At 36.6% G+C, this 24,667-nt stretch overlaps 2 protein-coding genes across 6 annotated transcripts; both read right to left on the reverse strand.

Annotated features, from left to right (window-relative positions):
* Window positions 1–1,113: 1,113 nt before the first annotated feature.
* Window positions 1,114–16,499, reverse strand: ccdc149a (coiled-coil domain containing 149a). 2 transcript variants are annotated; one of them, XM_056257827.1, is made up of 12 exons: window positions 16,416–16,499; window positions 14,678–14,839; window positions 14,540–14,578; window positions 14,334–14,441; window positions 13,522–13,638; window positions 13,171–13,343; window positions 11,760–11,832; window positions 11,541–11,625; window positions 11,260–11,404; window positions 10,548–10,624; window positions 5,090–5,191; window positions 1,114–1,800 (listed from the first exon to the last, which is right to left on the reverse strand). In XM_056257827.1, exons 1-12 carry the CDS (start codon window positions 16,464–16,466, stop codon window positions 1,274–1,276), a joined length of 1,659 nt encoding a protein of 552 aa, XP_056113802.1. In that variant the 5' UTR covers window positions 16,467–16,499; the 3' UTR covers window positions 1,114–1,273. The 2 variants fall into 2 exon arrangements, with proteins under 2 accessions (XP_056113802.1, XP_056113803.1); XM_056257828.1 differs by lacking the exon at window positions 5,090–5,191.
* Window positions 16,500–17,580: 1,081 nt separating this feature from the next.
* Window positions 17,581–23,538, reverse strand: LOC130090453 (uncharacterized). 4 transcript variants are annotated; one of them, XM_056257830.1, is made up of 6 exons: window positions 21,560–23,537; window positions 21,302–21,465; window positions 20,657–20,877; window positions 20,273–20,402; window positions 18,005–18,105; window positions 17,582–17,808 (listed from the first exon to the last, which is right to left on the reverse strand). In XM_056257830.1, exons 1-6 carry the CDS (start codon window positions 23,511–23,513, stop codon window positions 17,676–17,678), a joined length of 2,703 nt encoding a protein of 900 aa, XP_056113805.1. In that variant the 5' UTR covers window positions 23,514–23,537; the 3' UTR covers window positions 17,582–17,675. The 4 variants fall into 4 exon arrangements, with proteins under 4 accessions (XP_056113807.1, XP_056113805.1, XP_056113806.1 ...); XM_056257831.1 differs by lacking the exon at window positions 18,005–18,105 and having other exon boundaries at window positions 17,629–17,808; XM_056257833.1 differs by lacking the exon at window positions 20,273–20,402 and having other exon boundaries at window positions 17,684–17,808; window positions 21,560–23,538.
* Window positions 23,539–24,667: the final 1,129 nt, after the last annotated feature.

Here is a 24,667-nt window from a genome sequence, read left to right on the forward strand (position 1 = left end):
TTTGTCTTCTGATTTGTTATGACATCAGCTTCAAACATTCCAATGCTCATGATAACTTTTGTTAACTCTAATGAACTGGTGAAGTGGATTTACTACTCTTCGACAGCGATGCCATAGACATATTGTAGCGAACGGAGAAAATAATACTCACTTAAAGTAACACTATGTAGTTTTTCAACCTTCATAATATATTTCCAAGACCCTTGTGATGGTACATCGACTTACAATAGGTTAAATGACACGTCTCCCATAGCCTGACGTGGTGTGTATCGCTTTTACTTGCACTATGTAACTTCGGGTTTCGGGTAGTAACCCGAGCACAAAAAGAACTACAAAATCCGACTGCTTTACGGCATACGTCACTTCCCCCACCACTGCCTCAAATTGTCTGTGGCCATTGCAGACATCCCAAGTCTCCCTGATGCCCACAAATTAGTTCAAATCTCCCGGAATCTAGAGCGCGCATGCGAGACAGAACATACTGCGCGTGTAACATACATAGCGCGAGCACGGCAGAGAGGGAGAGACCTTGCGAGTGTGCCTCACGAAAGCTAGTCAGCCATAATTAACAGTGTCTCTTTCATTTTTTAATGAAAAATATAATTTGTTATTTTTTCATCCTGCTTCATTATTCTTGGACTAGTGAATGGGTAACCAGATTAACCCCAAACCTGCAGAGACTGTAAGCCTCATAACTCCATTAGCTCTGACTCCCATCTGTTTCCCAAAAGTCCTTCCTAATGCCGCATCAGCTGCCTGGCATCATGCCGCCCGATGTGCCGGTGTACGTGTAATACTGAGAGAGATTAAATAAGAAAAAGCTTCTCTTCTGCAGAACAAGCAGTTCAAACTTTGAGTTTTGATGTATTTGCAGTCAGGAGCAGCTGTCAGCTGAGTCCACTCTGAGGTGTGTGTGCCGCTTCTCAACAAGTATGGATGAATGTGTGTGAAAGGGACAGAAAGCAATAACTTATTCAAGTCTATGTATGTATTAGCACGTAATCCTTATAAGTATTTTAAGTGAGGTCAAAATTAATACGTCTCGTTTCCTGAATTAAATGAGATAAAATACTATAAGAAAATATTTTTTTTTGCAGTGAAACAGACAAAACATTAAAAATCGAGCTGTTTATTTGGCTTCAGTATTGCATACTGCATGTAATCTGGATTGTGTTATGGATTTTTATTCAGCTGCTTTGTATCTGACCAATAAATCACCACATTGTAGACATTTCTAAGGAAAGCGTCTTCAGACCTTCAGTTCCACCTCCTATTATAGAATAGAAGAGTCACTTGGTTCAATCGGCTCTTTCTTTATGGAGGCACCTTCCAAAATATTTTCAAAGTAAGCTCTTTGAATTCCCACAGAGGCTTGAAAGTTGACATTTTCACAGGCGGTTTGGTCAAAAGTAATTGAAGATATTTGCATCGCTGGAGCCAGAGCCAAAGCTGCATCTTCAGCCTCCTCCGCTATCAGGCACAGCTCCCCTAAAACCTCACCCTCGTTCACAGTTGGGCTTCCCTCCATTTCCCGACCGGAAAACGTTTTTGTGCAGACGCCTGTCTTTTTTTCGACAGGACCCTCCTTCACCTCGGTCCCGACCTGCCCATTAGTCTGCCTCACAATGTCTGTCCCACACAAGACGATCTCTTCCCCGTTGTCAGGGGTGACAGGTGTGTCCACCTCCTCTCCGCCTCCATCTGGACAGGGGTGGGAGCCGCGCCACATGTTCGGGAAGCTGTCATTGCCAGCTGTGTCCTGCTCCCATGGCGATGGCCCTCCTCTTCCTGTCCTGTCATCTGAGCCAATCAGGGGGACAAAGAAGATTAATGGACATTGTGTTAGTGCCATGCTAATGGAATGGAGCCCTGCGAGGCAAATGTGTCGTTTACCACAGTAGTGAAGCTCAGTTAAGAATTCATACCATGGTGAGTGCGCTTTGAAAATGGCAGACTATGAGGGCTACAGCGGTTCAATCCAGAGATCACATTAGAGATTTTGTTAGTGGTGCCAGTCAAAGGTGAAGTATGTAGTTTTTGTGACACTAGCGCCACCTAGCGGAATTACAAAAATAAAGCAACTTTGCAAATGCCCCTTTCGCGTATACAGCTCTTACGGGCTCTTAAAGGAATGTTAAACAGTAGGGGTGTAACGGTACATAGAAGTCACGGTTCGGTTCATACCTCGGTTCAGACATCACGGTTCGGTGCGATTTCGGTACAATGGAGGGAAAAGCAAAACAAAAATGCAGAAGGCATTGTATTTTTTAAATAAGTTTTATTATTAAAGGCATAGAACCAGTTTATTTGTAGTGCACTGACAATAGTTTTATATTATTAGTTTATTAATTAAATTAATAAAAAGACCTTGCGATATGTTTGGTAATTGTACCTGAATTAATTTAAAATTAATTTGCTATATTTCAGATCAATATATTTGTTTTCCTTAATTTTAATTAACATTATTAATTAACAATGTAACATTATTCTCATCTGAATTATAAATAATTGATTTCTGTATAAAATAATACTACCATTAAAAACACATTCGATTTTCTTTTTTAATCAATGTAGAATGTGTAAGATTAGTGCTCCGAGGACAAGAAATGAAAACCAATGCAATACGATGAATGTCCAAAAGATGGGACCCAAAGACTGTTTTGAAATGGAGTTGGATAAATATGTTTTGCTTTTAAAACAGTGTGTGTGTGTGTGTGTGATTTTGGTTGGGTGACAGTTGTAGGTTACAGTTTGACAAGAGTTTACGGTGTGACAAAAGCACAATGTTGTGTTTTATTGCGAGTGTACACAACTATAAGTAAATACTTTGCAGGTTTAATGATCTGTATGAACAAAATGACGGAGTATGTTTTTTATGTTTCCACTGTTCGATCGCGTCTCTCTCTCTCTCTCACACAGTTCGATCGCGCCCGCGCCTCCCTCTCTCTCTCTCTCTCACACACACACACACACACGCACACACACACACACACAGTTCGATCGTGCCCACGCATCTCTCTCTCTCTCGCGCACACACACACACACACACACACACACACACACTCCAGCATTGCAATCTTGACATCGCAGCCCATTATGCGGTCACACCAAACGCGAATAGAGCGTCAAATTTGCGTCATGTACCGTTCCACCCCTATTAAACAGGTAAGAATAGGCTACTTTCAATAAGGTCCAACATATTAAGAATACGTTTAGCCAGGTTGCTATGTGTCATTGTCTAGAGCGAACACGAGCATCTCGCTTATAATAAACCCATTCAAAATATCTGCACTGGCCTTTTTTCTTTTTTACATAATGCGCCACAACTGTTTGATGCAGTCTAACTGGATGCATTAAAGGCCCTGTTTACACCTGGTATTTAGATGTGTTTTGGTCGATCGGATCACAAGTAGACGAGTGAGACACAGCCTCGTTTACACCTGGTATTTTCATTTCCTCCAATAGATCGAAAGATCTGAAATATCGGCCATAAAGAAATCAGGACAGAAGTGGTTGAAAGTGGACAAAAGGGACAGATTAAAACACCAGGTGTAACTGGGTACGTGTCTTCCTTGTCTACTTGTGATCCAATAAACTTACATACTTCACCTTTAAGGCCCCCATATTCTGAGACAATATTCAAAGATATTTCTGACAAAGCTGCATGTTTTCAAACTTTTTCATTTACAGAATTTAGGAGTGATAGTATATTAAAAACAATTTAAATCAAATAATTTGAAATGTTAATTACAAAAATGTTTGTGATTACAGGATTAACCTCAGAAATACAATTTTTTTTTGCCGTTTCTACCTGATAAAATATAAATATAAAACAAATATTTTTTGTTTTATTCAAATTATATTCTAACATCGATCTAGCTTACTGCAATGTGCAACAAGTTCTCTCATACCAGCCACAGAGCCAACGCACAGAGTAACGTTATAACATCACTTTCAGCACACTAAAACATATTTTTAATATGAGGAGGTGGATGTTAAATGTAACTTTAGTCATAAAATAAACAAACAACAAAACTAAAGTAGCGGCAGCGGCAGACTGCGGCATATAAGCATGATAAAAACAGCTCTGTAAAATATCCCAGGCTCTCGGTGCTGCCCTGCTTCATGCAACAGTAATGTTAAATAAACTTATAATACATTAGCTCATCCATGAACATGAGTCCCATTGGATTGCTTTCTGTCGGCTGTGGAGGTGAAGACAACAAATCCTGTGATATGTATTTATATTTTCCATATTCATTTTTATTTTAGTTCAAGTTTTAGTAAATCTGCCAGATTTTGACGTTTTTAGTAATTTTTTCTTTTTAAAATATTTTATTTATTTATTTTTCCTAAACTAACATTTTGCCTTGGCAACTAACTGAAATTAATATTTTTTTAAATCATTTCAGTTAATGTTTATTTTATTTCAAGTAACACATTTTTTAGCTAACTATATTAACCCTGGCAAGGACTAAAATATAAGATAAGATAATCATGTAAAATAAGTGTTATGAGACTCTACTATTAAATCACTCACAATCCTTACATAGTGGCAAAGCATGTGTAAGTTTCAAATAGCACACCAGCAAATAAAACACACACAACAAAGGCATCCAGCTGGGAAAAGGAGTGTGACGGCCTATCAGCGATGGCAACAGCTTAGTTCTGCCTCTCCTCTGCATCATTGGTGCCTATTCTGCTGGATTACTGACCCATATTTGAGAGCATTCAGCTAAAAGGTTAAACACTGCATGCAGCTTATTTGTGGGACAACAGAAACGAGAAATACCACTTTACATAGAAGCATCCATATTTATGGGCCAGTCCTGACCGCAAAACACGCCCCAAAAGTTGGTGAATGTCAGCGAACGAGAATTCACTAGCATTTGCCAAATGCCATGACATTTGAAAGGGATTGGGCGTTCATCTGGCCTGACCAATGAGAGTGTGCGTGAAGGATAGGTGTGATAGCAAAGGGACAAGAGGGGTGGGCTGGTCAGAGAATTAGCTAATTACAGCTCTTCAACCTCTTGGCGGGATGATTAGCAAATGGCAGATTTGGTTACACACAATTACACACGCTCACCTGCAGGAGGTCGTGGGTTAGTGGTTTTTTGTGCTTCCGGCTGATGCGGATGGTCAATAGAGCACAGAGGAGTGGCACTCAGAGTGATGGCATCTCTGCCTCCTGTTGAACGCCACAGAGAGGAGCTTGACATCATTTACAGGGTGAAAGGACTGTCTGTTATCAATGCAAACTACCAATAGACAATGAAGAGAATTAATCTCTTTGATAAAACCAGATGTACAACACGCTTAAAAGTGCAGTAAGCGATTTGAAGGTGGATCAGACTGAGCTCCACAGCACACTTGTAGCCAATCAGCAGTAAGGGGCGTGTCCACTCATGATGGGGGAGAAGAGAGAGCGCACAAAAGGGGGATCTGAAGAAGGACTGTAGAGAGAGAGATAGCTGAGAGACATTACAAAAAAGAAAAGGTCAGAGGAATATCACTTTAAAAAGAAGGGTTATGATCAGGCAAGAGCTTTAGGACCCGCGTTAATATTAGAAACGCTTTCCAGCGCTGGAGAGACCGAAGCAGGAAGGCCTGAAAACGGATGCAGAGGTTGTGTTGTTTCTGCTCCATTCGTGAGTAACATTGGTTTTGCTATGTTTCACAGAATAAAGATATGCTGGTGTTGTGATGTTAGCTATAGTAACAGGACAGTTCTGAGTGTCATTGTTTGCCTGAAGCTGGTGTGCTTCTTGTGACCAACAATAAACAACTCTTGCCTTTATACTCTTGTGTACTGTATGGTACAGCTATGATAAAGAGACATTGCATTGTGTATTTGTGCATTTTGGAGGCGGAGCAATGAAGGGAGGGGTGTGTTTGTTTGGGCTGATCTCAAATAGCAACAGTTTCTCAGAAATTACTTACTGCACCTTTAAAGCAATAAAAAACAACAATAATACAGTATAATAATAAATAGTATAATAATAATGTCATTTCATAAAATTAATTAAATGATAAACAAATTACATAATTATTAGTGCACACAATTTGTATTGGATTGTATTGGCTTATGACTGCTATGAGCAGGATGTGTGTCTGCTGTAATGTGTAAAGATGCAATGTGGCATATAGCACAAAAATGTATGGATAGTAAGCCTTTTGTCAAATTAAATTTAAACTTTAACTTTATAATTACTAAAATTATAATATGATTTTAAATACTCTAACAGAGTTCAAAATAAATATATATATATATATATATACACACACAAAAAAATGTACACCGCTCTCCTACACAAAGGGTGACATTTTATAGAGGTACTGTGCATATGGAGACTGAAAAGGTTCAGACTGGCCACATACACTCACACACAGAAAGTGACTACAGCTCCCTCATCTGTCTTCATTAGTACTGGCTGCATGCATCACAGGTTAATGCCATATGTTGCCCACAGGGGACTGAGCACTATATGCTGGTGCCATCATAACACTGGCCAACCAGTGCTTCCATGCTTCCACTGTCTGATCAGTTTAAACACTGCTTTCTAGGGCCACGGTGGTATGAAATATAATAAACAAGAGAGTCGTGCAGTGAATAGGAACCACGGCAGCGTAAAGCAGCACTGAGCCTAAGAGATCCACATGAACATGGATGTAAGCCTTGTTGCCACAAAAAGTATTTGGTTACTCAAGTCATATTTAACACTGCAAAGCATACTGTATCAAATGTAATATGCACATTTCTAAGGACTATTTTCAATTTGATCAAAATGTTGCTGAGAAACCTGTTGCACACAATCTTCTACATGCCATCTGTTGTCTGATTAATAGTTTATACTTTTTTAGCAAGTAAACGGCCTTTCAGTATAATTGTAAAAATGTCCTCTTCAGTGTCTTTTAGCAAGTTTTCTATTAATATTTCAAAATGAACACTTACTGGACTAAAGCAACTTTACTTTGAGTATCCATACATATATAAATATATATATATATTTTTTTTTAGAAAAATCATGTTAAAATGTGAGTATCAAATACGATCCATTAGGCTTTTGTGGAACGTTTATTTGTTCCTATCTCAATCATCATAATCACAATCATAAAAACTGCAGACCTTTGATTATAAAACTAAGCAAATATCATCTTACTAAAACATTTTATTGGAATATATAGAGTGACAACTGATATTTATAAGCATTTTATGCAAGTAGTCTGCTATAATGGTATAAATATTTCATTGATTTACTTTACAAGATAGCAGAATTTAATTTTTTTTGGCCAAAAAGTCTCTGATTAAAATGTAAGTGTTTCTCCTCTTCAAGCTCTATATTTTTTAGATTTTGTCTAAAAGTTTAATGAACTATTGCATTAAAAAAAAAATAAAAAAAATTCTGACTATAATTTAATAAGTCAGGCTTTACAGGGTTAAAAACGTCATTGCATTTAGATAAAAAAATATTAAACCAATAAAAAAAAAATTAACCAGTTTTTAACCAGTCAATGACGTCCGAAACAAGATTTGACTGTATTGACAAACAACACCGAGACATTTTTTCTTCTTTTGTGTCCCACATAAAGTCATACAGGTATGGAACAACATGAGGGTGAATGATGACAAAATGTTCGTTTTTGGGTTGACTATCCCTTTAAGAGTGGTTTGAGTGGCCAAAAACTTTTTGAGCACACTATGTAAATCTCCAGAAATGATCCTAGATTGACAGCAGCCGTGCACCTCCATATGTTCCTCTGGACAACTTGAAGATCTCAAGAGAGGGTTTATTTTTAAGAGGCACTGAAATGATGCTTAAAGCTCAACTTCCTTTGTTTGAAAAGGTCATTGTTGTGTTATGGAGACCGGCTTCTGAGCTAATTAAAAAGCCGGGCTAATTCTGTATGCCGAACAGCATGGAGCTTCACTGCGGCTGCTTCACGGCCCGCTGTGCAAAACAGGATGGATGGATGAGAGGCGATCCCCACCTGGCAGATGCCCATCCATCCATTCATTCACTGCTTGTCCCTGCCTCACACTGGGGAACAAAACCATCTAGTTTTATGGACAAACCGAGCTTTGCGTCACATCGTACGGCTTGAAGTCGCAGAAGTCACTGCAGAAGACTGCTAATTTCCTCTCATGGTGACTTCTGGCACATTTCAAACAAGAAATGATCTCTCTCACTTGTTGTTTTGTCATTGCGATGACAGGTAAAAAGAGTCGTAAGGGGAAAAGGAGTTTAAGTCAGACAGGCTGTTCTGACAGGACTGCAGTAGTCAACAAGGAAACAAGTACAACCTGTCAACTAAACAGACAACAAGAAAAAAAGGACAGGGATGTCTACGATCTGAAAAAAAAAAAACACGTCTTTTATTTTTTCTCTCGAATGCACTCACTATGTCCAAGCTAAGCACACTTTAGCATACTTTTAGAAATATTATTTATTACAGAATTAATATACTTTAAAAGAATATACTTATTTGATAACTGTACGTAAAAGTTCAGACACTTAAATGCATGTTATTTGAAATGAAATGTAATAAGCTAAACTGTAGAGTGCTTTTTTGACCCACTTATATAAGATTTATCTTTATATGCAACTAATCTTTTTAAATATCAAACAATCTAAAATACACTTTAATGTCATTTCTATTGAAACTTATAAGTCATCTATTTTGATATATTTAGAATAACACATTTGTAATGATGAATTTGCAATTTACATTTTAAAATATTAACTTTAAATGTAATATTGAATAACACACTACAGCTCAAAATTATAATCAAGTACTTTACATGTGCTTTAATATTGGAGTCAACACATCAAAATAAGTGTATTTCTTTAAAGCACGACAAAAGCAATCCTTTAAAATGTACTTGAACCTAAAACTTTTAGTTTGGAATTATTAAGTGCACTTTTTGAAAATTGAACTTAAGTAACTTAAATTTTAATTGAACTTAAAATTGAACTTAAGTGAAATGTAGTCTCTTAAACTAAAGTGGCTTTTTATTGCTATCATATTATATCCGCAAGTATATATTTTTTCAAACATACTTTTAACCGGAAATGAATACAATGCTGAATAAAGTGAACCAAAATGTATTTTCGATGCTTCAAAACATTCTAACTAACCCACTGATGTCACATGGACTACTTTGATGATGTCTTTATTTCCTTTCTGGACAAGGACAGTATACCGTACATACATTTTCAATGGAGGGACCGAAAGCTCTCGGACTAAATCTAAAATATCTTAAACTGTGTTCCGAAGATGAACGGAGGTCTTACGGGCTTGGAACGACATGAGGGCGAGTCATTAATGACAATTTTTATTTTTGGGTGAACTAACCCTTTAAGTGCACTTCTTTTTCACAAGTGTCCAATATGTATTATACTGACACCTATTGGCATGGAGACACACACTAAATCAGCTTTTATTAGGCTACTATTAGTGTCCATCTCATGTGAGTGACTTTAAACATTTTGTACCAAAAGTACTATTCATTTCTTTAGAGTTAAAACTTCTTTAATGAGGGGATAAAAATTGCGAGTGCACTTTAAACTTGATTTCCCCCGTTCATTTCTGCAAGGCCACCAACTCTGCCATTCGATCACTTTCAAAGACTGAGTTGTGATCCTCTCTCTCATCCACAAAGTTCCCTAATAATACCACATTCCCCAAATGTGTTTGTAATGTGGGCAATCAGTTTCAGTAATGGATGCTTGTCAGTTTTATGGCGGCAGAATGACAGTCTTATGACATGTGAGCGTGTGATCTGTGCTTCAGTGACAGTGCTTTACTACACTCTTGTGGACGGCGACTGCAAGTACTTCTCTTTTACTAGTGCTTGTCCGCCCATTTTCTACAAAAGTAGGCCAATGTAGACACTTATTAAATGGCCCATAAAAAATTAAATGAGGTCCATGAAACTAAACTAAAATCGTTTCATTAGTGGTGCTTGCCAAGTCAACCATCACTTCAACTATTGCTCATACTTAGGGTTTGGGATTTGCACCAATGTCTAACTGAAAGAATTGTACCCATTAATTTTCTAAGTGACCAGACTTGCAAGTTTTGCCTGGTGAACAATACAAATGGAAGAAACTGGGGCAGGATATAATATACTTTAATGTCATTTCTATAGAATATTGTGTCATGTATTTGTAATTAATTACACATTTGTAATTAAGTTGCAATTTAGTGCATTTAAAGATATATTAACTTTAAATGCAATTTCGAACAACAGTTCGAATTATAATCAAGCACTTTACATGTGCTTTAGTACTTAAGTCAACGCATCAAAAAAATAAAGCATGACAAAATCAACCTCAAATCAAACATGAGTCCCATCTAGAGACTGGAATATCATTATTGCATTTAAGGCTACAATTCTATCCTACAAACACAAAGATTTTAGAGAATTAGATATCCGATAATGGGAGGGTATACGGACAATTAATTCTAGTAACAATAGAACAATATCAACAAATGGAAAATGGAAAGCACAAAAACATGATCAACATGCAAGAAACTCTTACCTGGGAGACTCCAAAGTCCCGAAATTTCCAGAGTTTTCAACTTCCTCTCCAAATCAGCAACTCGGTTTCCCAGAATTCTATAATGCACAATAAATTCACCCTATACAGATTTATGTATGTAATATGAGACATTCTTTCTTTCAACACTTTGTGTGTGAAGCCTGCAGGTAAGATTTTTAAAGGCATATTTCACCCCAAAAATGTAAATCCTATCATCATTTACTCACCCTCAAGTTGTTAGAATTTCTTTCTTCTGTTGAACACAAAAGAAGATATATTGAAGAATGGTTGACCAAACAGTGGATGGACCCCATTGACTTATTTTTCCATACAAAGGAAGTCAATTGGGTCCATCAACTGTTTGGTTAACGACATTCTTCAAAATATCTTCTTTTGTGTTCAGCAGAACAAAGAAATTCATACAGGTTTGGAACAACTTGAGGTTGAGTAAATGATGACAGCATTTTCATTTTGGGGTGAACTATCCCTTTAAATGTAGATTTTTAAAAATACACTGGTAAAACTTTTTTTTTAAGTTGTAAATAAAGATTATTGGAGTACGTTTTACAAGAAAAGATCATGATCAAACAAAATATCATGTTTAATTCAATGTGTTATCGTCTAAAAATTGTGAAATTTACTAGCAAGTGAAAATTGTTTCTACACCAAACCTTTTTCTGTACTGTCAGTGCAAATACAGTTACACACAAACCTGTTGGTCTGTCTTTGGTGTTGAATGATTATGTTCTTCTCATGAATGGTCTCCAGTAAGGCTGTCGCTAAAGACTTCAGGTCTGAGATGGACTGAGGTGTGGCTGGTAAACTGCAACCATTCTCCTCTGACAGCAACCCTTGCACTGCAAACAGCAGGAATAGAGGTGTATTTGAGTGAATAAACGCACACAAGTGTATGCAGTCATTTGATATGCTGTAAAGCAACATTTCTTTGCTTCTAAGCCTTCTAAGAAAAAAGCAATCACATGACTCAAGCACCTTGTTTAGGAGAAAGGACTCCAGTAAGAGCGCTGCTGTTAGACTTGCAGGAGATTTCAGGATTTCTTCTTCGATCCAGAGCGGTCTACAAGATATTCAGGAAGACAGCAATATTGCAAATACAGAGAAATATTACAATATTAATTATAAAATGTTATTATAATAATAAAAATGAAACCATAAAATATTAAAGCCGTGTAAAAGACTTCTCAGCCTTACCTTATATTTCTGTATGTTCCTCTTCAACAGGCTGACCTCCTCTTGAACTTGTTTTAATCTATCATGCAAGTATCTGCAATATGACAAAAGCTTTTGTTGCATGGAAAAACATCTCATCTAAACTGAAAAAAGACAACATACATGTGAACTGTACACCACAACTGCTTACAAAACACATTCAGTCGAAATCTCCAGATTTGTTGTTTTAATTGCTAAAACCTTGCTAAATGTCTAACTAAAACAGGCTTCAGATGGTTTTTAAATGGATTCCAGCTGGTCCTTTCTGGTCACTTACTAGTCATGACTGGTCTAAATGATCAATCAGCTGCTGGCGGGGCTAGTTAGAGACCTTAAACCAGCAGCAAACCACCTACAATGATTCAAAAACCAGTTTGAACAGTTTAATATGATTCTTCACAAGAGAGCCTCAGAAAACTCTAGGCCTCAAGATGACTTGATTTAAAAAAAAGATAAAAAAAAAAAAAAAAGATAAAACAACTCAAAATCAAGCTAATTCTAATTTTAATTCATGCCCTCAATATCTGTAGTAGTTTTTCTTTCTCTCTAGTTTTTCTTTACTCTCTCCAAGATTCTCAAGGACTTTGAAAACCTGGATATACAGTATGAGGAAGTCTAATTTTAAAAATGTGATTTCTAGATGTCATGTAAATTAATAAAACATTTAAATGCCATACGCATTTTTATAAAGAATCAATATTTTTCTAGTTATGCAAAGCTCCAAAATTGTGAGTAAAATTTTTATTTAGAAATCCTTATCCAGCAAATTACATGCGTCTAAAAAAAGTTCAATTTATTGGTTAAAAAAAGTGGGTGAAAATTATTTTTAAATATTCTTTATTTAGTCAATTATAAACATCTAGAAAAGATGTCAAATTCATTAGTTAAGAAGAGAGGGTAAAATTATTATTTTTAAAATCCTTTATCTAGTCATTTATAAACATCAAGAAGTCAAATTAATTTGTTAAGAAGTGTTCTAAACATCTAGAAAAGTCGAATTCATTGTGAGTAAAAATTAAAAAAAAGAAAAAGAAAAAAGAACACATATCCAGTAAATTACAAACACCTGGAAAAGTCAAACAACCCTGAAAAACATTCAGCTATTTAATTTTGGGGAATTCTGTAACTTATTTTAATTATAATTATTTTAGTTACTTATTTTAATCTATGGACACTCTTAGTTACTGTAAAAAAAATAATAATAATATATATGTATATATAATTAAAACCAAACTCCTTTATTACATCAAATGAAACCTAGAAACCTAGCCTGCATGAGTGGGTCATCAAATATTGTTGTGGACAATAGAGGGCCTTGGAGTCATACAAGTTGAGAACCACTGAATTATTAAACATAATGAAGATCTGACAAGCTACAGTAACACTCCCTCACTTGTTCTCCATGCAGAGGGCGTCCAAGTCGATGATGCGCTTCTCCTGGCCTCCAAGGATGTGGTTCAGCTCGAGGTTGAGACGTTCAGCTTTCTCCTTGAACACGGTCCTCTCTGCCTTTATATCCTGCAGTTCGTCGCTCACCGTCTTCAGACTGTGTTCAAGTTCTTCTCTCTTAAAAAACAGTACCAGCAGATATTCGTACAAAGCGCCATATTTGATTTACCGTCATTACAGTGAAAATATATGATTAGCATACAGGAAAGAACTCGAAAAATATGTTTTTTCATTCACTAGAACTGGAGAAGTGCAATAAATAAGTATGGGAATCATATAAAACATAAAGACGCACATGTAGTGCTGCTTTCTCCAGTTGCCTGACCAGATCCTCACGCTCATGAACAGGGAAATGTCTGAACCCGACTTCATCATCCCCAAGCCTCTGTTTTGTGATGGTCATTCTTAACAGCTATGAAGAGAAGATCACAACAGGGATAAGAAAAGGACACATACACTACCGTTCAAAGGTTTTAGATCGTCAGATTTTTAAAATGTTTTTTAAAAGAAGTCTCTTCCGCTCACCAAGGCTGCAAACAGAAACATTTATTATTATTGTCAATATTGAAGACAGTTGTGTAAAAAAAAAATTCAGGATTCTTTGATAAATAAATAAAGTTCAAAAGAACAGCACTTATCGGAAATAGAAAGCTTTTGTAACATTATGCACTACCGTTCAAAAGTTTGGGGTCAGTAAGATGTTTTAATTTTTTTGGAAAGATATGAAAGAAAATAATTTTATTCAGCAAGGATGCATTAAATTTATCAAAAGTGACATTACGGACATTTATAATGCTACAAAATATTTCTATTTCAGAAAAAATTCTTTTCTTTTGTACTCAATTCATTAAAACTTGTATACAACTGTTCCATGACCGTGTTTGATATTGCGTTTCATCTGTGGATTGTTAAGTAGGAAAAAAATCACATGCTTTTCCGGTTACAGAAACGTATTATTATTTTGCGCCAGTTTCCCAGGAAGAGAAGATTTTGTTCTCTTAAACACGTGGGATGGAAACTGTGCTTTATTCGCAAATGTTTTATATGATATTCCAATTTTTCGAGTTTGGATGCAAACATAGCTAATTTAAATAGTTTTATGGGTACCTTATTGTCTCCCTGGGTCTCACTGAGTCTCTGAGTCAGTTCCTTCACCTCTTCAACGAGCTGCTTATTTCTCTCCCTCGAATCCATCAACAATTGAGCCAAATTCACCTGAGAGAAAGGGAAAGACAGAAAAGCAAACAGAAAAAGAAAGTTATGACCTGCAAGGAACTGAAAAGTAAAGTAAAATAAAGTATAAATCAGCTGACCTGATTTCGTTTTTCTGGGGGAAGTGAAGATTCGCCATCCTGAAATACATTATAAAGCATACGGATGAACTATATAGCCAAGAAATCATCACTTTTAAATATAAATAATAATGAATAGTAATCGGTTAGATGACACACAAATAGTTCTCTGTATTTCTTCTTCAAGCTCTGGTGTGTCTCTCTCAGCTGGTTGGCCATCAGTTTGTACTGGTCTCGCTCCTGCTGACAGGTGTCCAGCTCTTTGGACAGAATGAGAAGGCCGTCCTTCTTGCTCTCCAGTTTACGTTTGCATATCAAGAACTGCAGAAACAAGAAGCCAGTGTGGACCTGTACACTACCGGTCAAAAGTTTGGAATGATGTTTTTGAAAACAGTCTCTTATGCTCACCGTTCATTTTTCATCAATTATTTGATCAAAAATACTGTAAAAACAGTCATATTGTGAAATATTATTACAATTCAAAATAACTGTTTTCTATTTGAATATATGTTAAAATTAATATGTGTTAAAATCGTGTTATGGCAAAGCGGAACTTTCAGCAGCCATTACAGTCTTCAGTGTCACATCAGAATCAGGGTTTCCACAAAAATATAAAGCAGCACAACCGTTTTCAAAATTGATAATAATAAGAAAATGTTTCTTGAGCAGCAAATCATCATTTTAGAATGATTTCTGAAGGATCATGTGACACTAAAGACTAGAGTAATGATACTGAAAATTCAGCTTTGCCATCACAGGTATAAATTACATTTTTAAATATATTCAAATAGAAAACAGTTCATTTAAATAGTAATAATATTTCACAATATTACTGTTTTTAACTGTATCTTTGATCAAATAAATACAGCCTTGGTGAGCATAAGAGACGTCTATAAAAAAAATCTTAACTGGTAGTGTACGTGTGGTGAGGGTGAGGCACAAAAATATGTAAAATAGTAGCAACAACACAAACATTATAATGAGGCTTTAAATATTTAATTACCATGCATCAATAGGGCAAGCAGTTAAAAGTTAAATAAATAAGAAATGTGTTTATTTATAAAGCATTTCTTTATAAAGTGCCATAAAAACTAACAAAAGCACTTTAAGTGAGATCAAAACTTTTGTTACATAAAAAACACATTTCATCTAAACTAGAAAACAAGAAAATATATCAGCAAACCAAAACTGTGTATGATCAGATTAAAAAACACATTAAGTCTAACATTCATCATAAATTGCTAAACCGTTATTGAAAATTCTAGCTAAAACCACTGATGGTTTTTACATGGTTTCTAGCTGGTCCTTTGTTGTCACTAATTTCTCATTGCTGGTCTTCTCTAAATTATTATTAGCTGCTGGTCAGACTAGTAAAGCGCTGGTAGTTCACCTTGAATCCACAGCAAACCAGCTAAACCACCTTTTCACCAGTGTTTCTACACCAGGGGTCCATAGTAAACTTCAAAGGGGGCCTTATCATGATGACTAACAATTAACTTATTTAAAATAAGCATTACAATAAGCAAAAACAACTAAAAAAATAAATATATTTCTCATTTTAATTTATCCCCTTCTTTTCTTTAAGGAACCGGGTTCCCATGGTCTTGGAAAACCTGAATATAGGAGGTACGTTACTTTAAAAAAATAATAATTTAAAACAGAACACTTTTTTTGACGTAGTTTATAGATTTTACATGAGTTTTTTAAGTGGGAGGCACTCTTAAACATAGGCAAGATAAAATTCAGACAGTTTTTAACAACTTAAAAGCACATTTGATTATGTATAAAAGCTTGAGTTCAGGTGGTTTTGGCAGCGATGCAGCACCATATGGCAACAGCCATCATCATCATCATCATCATCATCATCACCACCGTGTTTTAGTAGCGCAGCACTCACCTCGCTCACTAAACCTTGCCAGTCACTTTCACTTCTTTTGGACGAGTTCATTTCTTCCAGTGTTTGCCGATAATATTTGATGTTATTATATCTAAGGCTACTAGGCTAGTATTTGCGCGAGCTTTATTGAGAGGCAGAAACTTCACCCTTCCTCTCAGCCACCACTGTTTACTCTGGGTCAGCTGGTGCACAAGATCCGGGTTTGTGAAACACTGAACCAGCATCAGTGTTCAGAATATTAGTGAGGGCGTGGCGAGTAACTGTGAATATCTAGTAGCGAATTTATGAAACAATGAATAATGCAATGCAATAAAAGTGTAGTTTCTTTTTTATTATTATTGTAGAGAGGCATAGTACATATCCAACCAGTAGATGGCGACCACAAAATAATGGAAAGTATTATAAAACCATTTAAGATGAATTGTGATTAACATTTGTTCATTGTTTCAAATTAGCTGAATAGTCATTATATATTGTGTACTGAGTATTTGCATAATATCAGCCGTAGCCTAAAACCTTTTTAAAACCATGTCTTGAATGCACTCCAAGTCGGCAAACGATTAAAAAGCTGCTGTGGTTTCATTAGGTTCTTCAAAATGTCCACTCAACCACTGATTCAAAATAATTTTATTATTATTCATAACTTTTTATAATATTTGTATTATTTATTTAACAATTAATATTTGAATCACAAAACACGACATCATTATTTATCATTATATTATATCATATTACATACGTATATCATTATACCATTTAATTAAATCGCAAATCATGCATGCATGATACATGAGATGTTTTTTGATGGGGAGTTTTTAAAGTACTGTAATGTGCAATCTTCATATCAAGTTGACACAATTTATTTACTTCCTGTTAAATATGCCCAAAGGGTTATCAAAAGGTGTGATTATGATAAATTAATGTATGACATGTTTTTCTGCCAATCACAGGTTAAGGCACTTTTTTTTGTTTTTCGCAGCACTGAGGTTTCATGATCCATGAAGTCAATTGTGTGCAATTAAAAAATATTTTACATTTAATATATATATATATATATATATATATATATATATATATATATATATATATATATATATATATATAAAACAGTTAACTGTTTTTTTTTGTAACTAAGAGAAAACCTAAATATATATATATAAAAGCTTTACTCATTGTCATTTTCCTTTTTTTGTGATCAGTCACTATGTAGAAATCATTGTTGACTGCAAAATTACATTTTATCTCAGATTTAGGTTACAATCATGATGCTGAGTTGATGTCCATGCTGACACTTTCTCTGGCGTTCCATCCTCTCTCCTTAGCAAACAGGTACACACTCCCAAAAAGATCAGGGAATATAGTCATCAGGTTGATTTTCCCAGCATCTGCTTTCCTGTGGAGAGAACAACACACAAACAACGTAGTTACTTTGATTTCTTACAAATGTATGATACTTCTTTCCTTCTGTTGATCATTATTGATCATTTGTTCCACCTTGCATTGTAAACACAGTCACAGCTTGGGTTGTACATTGTTTTTCCATAATTTAACAGTAATTAATTAATTTGTTAATTATTCCTGTAACTCACTGATGCTCATGTAGGTTGCGTATAAAACGCAGCAGGCCCAGTGTGTTCTCAGGATAGGCTTTCTTCTTACCATCCAGTTTCTGGACAATCTCAGATGGCAACTGAGAAAAAAGATATTTTGGCACTTAACAATGAAGCTGCAATGTATTCCACTTCAAATTTACTTCAACTTTAACAATAATAGAAAGGCCAATTGTATGTCTTAATTTGGGCAATAATTGACATTTCGCAGGGAGCTTGATTGACAGGTGATCTGACCAATCATACTTCGCCATCCGCCATTTTGTCCGACAAAGCAGTCAGGAGAGCTGCGTCCTGTCCCAAATGGCGCACTTCATGCAGACTTTCGGTCTCGTGGACTTAAATTGCGCGTGCTCGCTGATTCTACGAGTCCGTAGGCCGTCCCATTGAGCATTTTAACGCTCTGAAGTGTGCTCAACAGCGCCCCCTTTGTGCCCTTGAAGCGGTCTTCCGCGAAGCCCGCATAGATGCAGGCTCCACGCACTTTTAACTACCCAGGAATCCTTGCGAAAGGCCAATCAGACAACGGATGGGAGGAGATTTCGCTCACGGACAATTGTTAACATGGCTGAGGCCCCGTCCACACTACTGCGTTTTCGTTTAAAAACGGAGACCTTTTGCTACGTTTGCACCTCCCGTCCACACTAACGGCAAAAACGGAGACCCAAAACGGAGAAGTTTAGAAACGCTGCCGATCCGTTTTTCGTTTTGAATCTCCGAAGGGCGTTTTAGTGTAGACGGGTCAAAACGGAGGACTTTAGAAATGATGACAAAGTAGAGGCTCACGCTCGGCTCTATGATTGGGTGTCATCAGTCATGGCGTATATCTTTGCTAGCAGCTGTTGTACAAGTAAATTCTGCATTTTACAACGCTATAACTGCCTACATGCGCCGGAGTCAAGCTATTATTTTAAGCGATATTAAGCGATCTGTGACAATTCCTGTGTGCAGCGGCGGCGTTGACCGTACATGGAGCGTCGGTTTGCGGTTAACCCAGAGCATGGTGGGATAATTTTATCAATGAAGTTGTGTTTACACCGGCACGCGCATGCCCAGTGTTGGTGAATGGTCACGTGATCCGCGTTTTCAGTCGTTTTAATGTGGACGGAGATCAATTCTAATACACAGCTAAAACGCTGGTGTGGACGGAGATCGTATTCGTTTTAATTCTCCGTTTCTAAACTAAAACGCAGTAGTGTGGATGGGGCCTGAGAAGAAAATATTTAAGTGTAATTATCATTACAGTTTATACAAACATTATGATCATCGACCAGTGGTTGATGTCTCAAACAGGCTAATAATAGCGAGCTGAATAATACGATCGCATTATGATTCATTAAATAAATAGAACAGAATGTCAGGGCTTTACTGAGTCATATGTAAACACAACAACAATATAGGCAGCATATTTCCCCAAACCTGTAGCTCCTGTCCATAACAACAATCTGATTCTTCCTTTTATTCATGCAGAATAAAATCTGATCTGAGTTAAAAAAATAAAATAAAATAAATCAGACCGTCTTCCTGTTTCCGGCGTGATGATCGAGTCTGTCCCAAAAATACCTCTCAATGCGGCTTCGCGGACTCGCGCTAAGGGCCCTATAGGTCTGCACTACATGACGTCACCGAGGTGTGGACTCTGAGGAAGTCTACAAGTCCGGAGTGTGCCATTTGGGACAGGGCCCTGGTAGATTAACATGGAAGGATTTGAACTTGAAAAACAGAATGTACTGATGCCCTTCTGCGGTTAAAACAACATTCCTTCTTATGTTCATTCATGTTTATTTGATGCTATAAATGAACTAGAAGGAAGAGATGATCGGATCACTAGCAGCTTTAACTGATGCTCTACAGCGATCTGTCACGACACATTAAAGAGCCACAAAACGGTATTTATTGTTTAAATTTATTTTAAAAAATGACCAAATTTAAAAGGTGAGACTTTGTTTAATATGTTTCATATCAAAAGTAACCGAAAAGTAACCTGGTCTGTCCTGTCTGTCAGCGTGTTGTCAGTCTGCGATGTATTTATCACTGCGTGAGAACATGGTGTGTGTGTGTGTGAGCAGCGTAGCTTGTCGGACATAGCGACAGTAACTAAGAGGCAGGTGTCTAAAGCCATTGATTGCTTTTTCACTTTAGGTTGCTATGTCTGATTAAAAAAAAACACCAGTCACAGAAGAATATAAATTATCTTCATTTGTATGTATTCATAAGTTATATGAACTGCATTGAGGTTACACTTACTTTAGATTTCCATTCAGAAAAGCTTTTCCCCTCTGTGTATTTTGCAATGGCATTAAGGAGCTCCGTATCTGCATTACGACAGTTTTCAGCCTCTTTCTCATTTCCCAATATATTCAGATACCGCACTCTCCTGAAACGATTTCAGAAACATTATACAATCAGCTTTATCATATACAGCTGACAGCTCTGTCATCTCTATAGTGTCTCTAATAGTGTCTTTGTGACACCATGTTAAAAGCTATATAAATTGTGATTGAAAACATAGATTGTTTTTAGGCCTAAAATGAATATATTGGGATTAATGGCTCATTGACACTCTGGACATATTTATTCAATTTGATTGCTGTTTTTAACCAGACAAATATCATCAAAATCACAGTATACCTCTTATCAGTCCAGAAGAGGGGGTGTGCAAGGGTTTGCTCCACGGTTGGTCTCTCCTCTGGATTTTCATTGATCATCCACTCGACGAGATCCTTCGCTACTTCATCATCCAGATGTTCCAGTGAGTATCTTCCTCTTAAAATGTTGGACTCACAATCAACATCTTCACCAAATGGATGGTGTCCTCCAGAGAGAATGTAGTACACTAACATCCCAGCAACCTTCAAACAGGTTACAGTTATCACTAATGCAGAATTTTCAGTAAAAACCCGTTGCATTGTTGAAGTCTTTTTTTTTTTTTTTATTGAATGCCGAAAAATATAAAAAATAATATAAATAAAAAACTGCCTTTAGTTTTTCAAAATATTCAGTGGTAGAAAATGAATAAACAGCTTGAATATTTGATTTCTAAGTGTAGGCAAGCATTAAACTCCCCTTTTCGGTGATTGGTTAACCAAAGATCAAACTGTGCCTCCAACAGTTCTTCCTCAGTTTCATGCATCAGAATAATAGTCATCCATTGTTATAGTTGTACGGATTCTCAAGCGATTATTGCAACTACATTTAAACTCTTTCTCATTAAACAATACACTTTGAGTTAAGTGATTATTTTTGAAAACCTTACAGTCTATGTTGAAAACACACCTGAATGTCGGAGCTCCTCTTGTACCCAGTGTTGACCTTCTCCTTTATTGTCTCTTTTGCCTTCCAGCATCTGGTTCCAGCAATTCTTGTTCGTATGGTGGTTTCACCCTGTTTTAGTCGGCGACTTATGCCAAAATCAGCCAATCTAGCTTTTCCATTTATGTCTGTAACAAATGGAAAGTCCACATTATTTCAAGGGGAAAAATATGGGATGACATTTTAATTACACAGATGTTGCAAATCAGGTTTAACTCCTACCAATCAGAACATTCTGGGGTTTGATGTCCCGATGAAGCACTTTGGTTTTCGGTTGGTGTAAAACTTGTAAGCTGCAGAGAACTTCATTCACCAGCTTCTTCAGAACCAAACTTCTCTCAGTGTTATCATCTGGTAAATGCTCTTGGATATATTCCTCCAGTGTGTACTCACAAAGCTGAAGAACAAGGTATCCAAAATGTTCATCTTCTGTAAAGTCCACATATCGCACAATGGAGGGACTATCAAGGTCTGGATGTCGTAGAAATTCCTCCTCATTTTTGAGGTCTTGGTAATTAAACTTATCCATTCGTTTTACAGCCACTTCTGTGCCGTCATCCCTCAAACCAAGAAAAACTTGTGTTCCATCACTTCCCCTAGCAATCAGAAATTCAGGGTTGAGTACAAGAGTAAGACTTCCTGGCTTATATGTCTTGTTATCATCCATTTTAGCTAGCTTCTCAAGCTTGGGCCTCCAGCGATGACTGGTTTGATGCCACCTTCTTGAGTTCTCAGCAGGCGGTGTGAACGGCTGCACACTTGAGTTTGATTCCTCGATGGATTTAACTACAGTGTCTGGAAATGACGGATCCTCTTTATCTTGCAATTCACCTTCTTGTGATCCCACTTCTTGCTGGATTTTTTTCTTCTTTTTCTTCTTCTTCTTCTTCTTCTTCTTGCATGTTGATAGAGCAGCAGTCTCCTCACATAAACTATCCACTGCACTTGCACCTGCTGGATGTCTTAGTGATTCATCAAACTTTTGCAGCTTTTTTTTCATGACTTCATCCATCTCTGTCTCTGCTTTTATAAGTATCATCTCTGGAATGGGAGACAATCCACACAATGCAACAAGTTCAGGAGCAAAGACATTTATATTGGCGAACAGTCCATATGTCCACACTCCAATTAGACTTGAATAATCAGGATGTGTGAGAGGCAATAGACTTTTGCATAACTTCTCATAGACAGAATTGTTTGTACTTAGCTTCTGCTCAGACGTCTTCTGCATCATGACATTGAGTATCTTTAGTATCAGATGATTGACTATTTCTCCTTGTGCATTTCCAAAGCGCTGAAGACTGTTTGTTAGAACTGGCACAAGTTCACTGAATACCTGAGGAGAGATGCTTTCACTGACACACAAAGCAACATTTAAGCAGTTCAGTGCAATCGGACAGTGTTCCTGAGGGATTCTTGGGAAGCGCTTCATGAGTCCCTCAATGTATCTTTCTGCATTGTTTGTGTCTTTTAACCACTTGATGGCGCTCTGATGATATTGCTCTACGCCAAGACCAACTACACCATAATATTGCTCAAAATAAATCAAAGGAACAAAAGGATCCTCTTGAAAGAAATGTTCCTTATAGACTCTGTAAACTTCAGTCTGTTTTTTCGTTCGTACAGCACAAGGAAAAGAGAAAGATATACGTACTTTCTCAGACACTTCACCCTGTGAATATAGATGACAAATCATTCTCTCCACCTTTTCATCAAGTTCTAGATTAACCCCATAGTTCCTTCCGGGTGAAGCTCCAGCTTTTATAAGTGCTTTCACAATGTCTTCACGGTCATGATCAACAGCACACTGCAATGGAGTAAACATGTGTACTCCATGTCCATTTGGGTTAGCTTTTGCTGCAAGTAATCTTTTCACAATACTCAATGGAACTCCAGAAAAAGCAGCATAATGTAGAGGTGTTTGTCCATTTGTTGAGGGTTTGTTAGGATCAGCCGACTCTTTAAGCAGATATGAGCAGATTTCTTCATTTCTGCATATAACTGCTGCTGTTAATGGTGTAACATCATCATTCCAATCTTCAGAAGAGTACAAACCATTAATATCTCTGCCTTTTAATAATTTTGGAAGTCTCTCTGCCCTGTTGTCTATGAAACATTTTATTAGGGGGTCTGTTTTTCTAGGTACTGCTGGAACTACTTGGAACTGGAATGCCATGGATCTTCAAATAAACTGTCAAAAGATGTTAAACACAAATTCAGGCACTGAGTAGCATTATTACTTATTTTCTTATTAATTTACATTGATAATAGACACAGTGTTAATCTTTACATAGTTTTTTAGTCCATTTTTGATTAAATCGTTTTATAAAATGTATAAACATTTTGAAAATGTATAAACATGAAACTGTCTTTGTGAAAACCTTAGCTCCTGAAATAATGCCATAGGAGTACACTGAAGTAGCCTATTATTTTTGGCAGCAGCTATTTGCAAAAAATTTGCACTAAGTGTAAATAGCATTTAGATGCTCGCTGTGAAAATAGCATATTTTCCATTTTCTTAGCGATATGCTATGCTATTTAAACTAAGTGCAAATAGCGATAAATTCTACTTACACTAACTGAAATTAGCAGTATTTTTTCTATGCTTACACCAAGTGAAAATTGCTATAGATTATATTTACACTGTAAAAATAGCAGCCTATTTTCTTTGCAATAAGTAGGCCTACTAAATAGTAGGCTATTAGATAACATTTACAACTCAGTATTTAGTACATTATAAAACAGTTAGCATTATAACATATTGAGAGTAAATTATGTATTTATTATATGAATGTCGCCTTATTGGGACAACAATAAATAGCCTACCTCACACCTACTCCTATCCGATCCGAAACTAGTTGGTAGTTTCTACCAACAATGCGGGATATTTGCACTTAGTGTAAATAGACACTCCGATTACTTTTCCTTTTCCTTTTCCTGGTGTTAAAAATGTTCTTGCTTGTCGGCACCAATAGTCTCGTGGTTTGCGCGCGTCGACACACCGGTATCCGTTGTGCTTCGGGAAACCTCTTAATTTTGTCTCTAATAATATAGATTCTAAAATATAGGCTTAGCCTACACTAGACTAGTTTGCATGTTTTCATAAAAATTAAACTCGGGGATGTGCGGACAGACCTCGAAGAATTGATAGGCTTTCGGTAATGGGTCCTCACTTGAAAGATCTTCACTTAAATTATAAATTAATTTGTTACAATATTATAGTTTTCAGTTTGTGCAATGCACTTCTGAACACACCTGCTGCCCATACGCCGATAACAGTGCGCTCCTCATTCATAAATAGCCAGAAAGATAGCCTATATGAAATTGTTT

Source organism: Rhinichthys klamathensis, unplaced genomic scaffold (genome assembly GCF_029890125.1).
Source record: "Rhinichthys klamathensis goyatoka isolate OS25496 unplaced genomic scaffold, OSU_Roscu_1.1 h1tg000145l_1, whole genome shotgun sequence".
In the NCBI taxonomy this organism is placed as follows: Eukaryota; Metazoa; Chordata; class Actinopteri; order Cypriniformes; family Leuciscidae; genus Rhinichthys; species Rhinichthys klamathensis.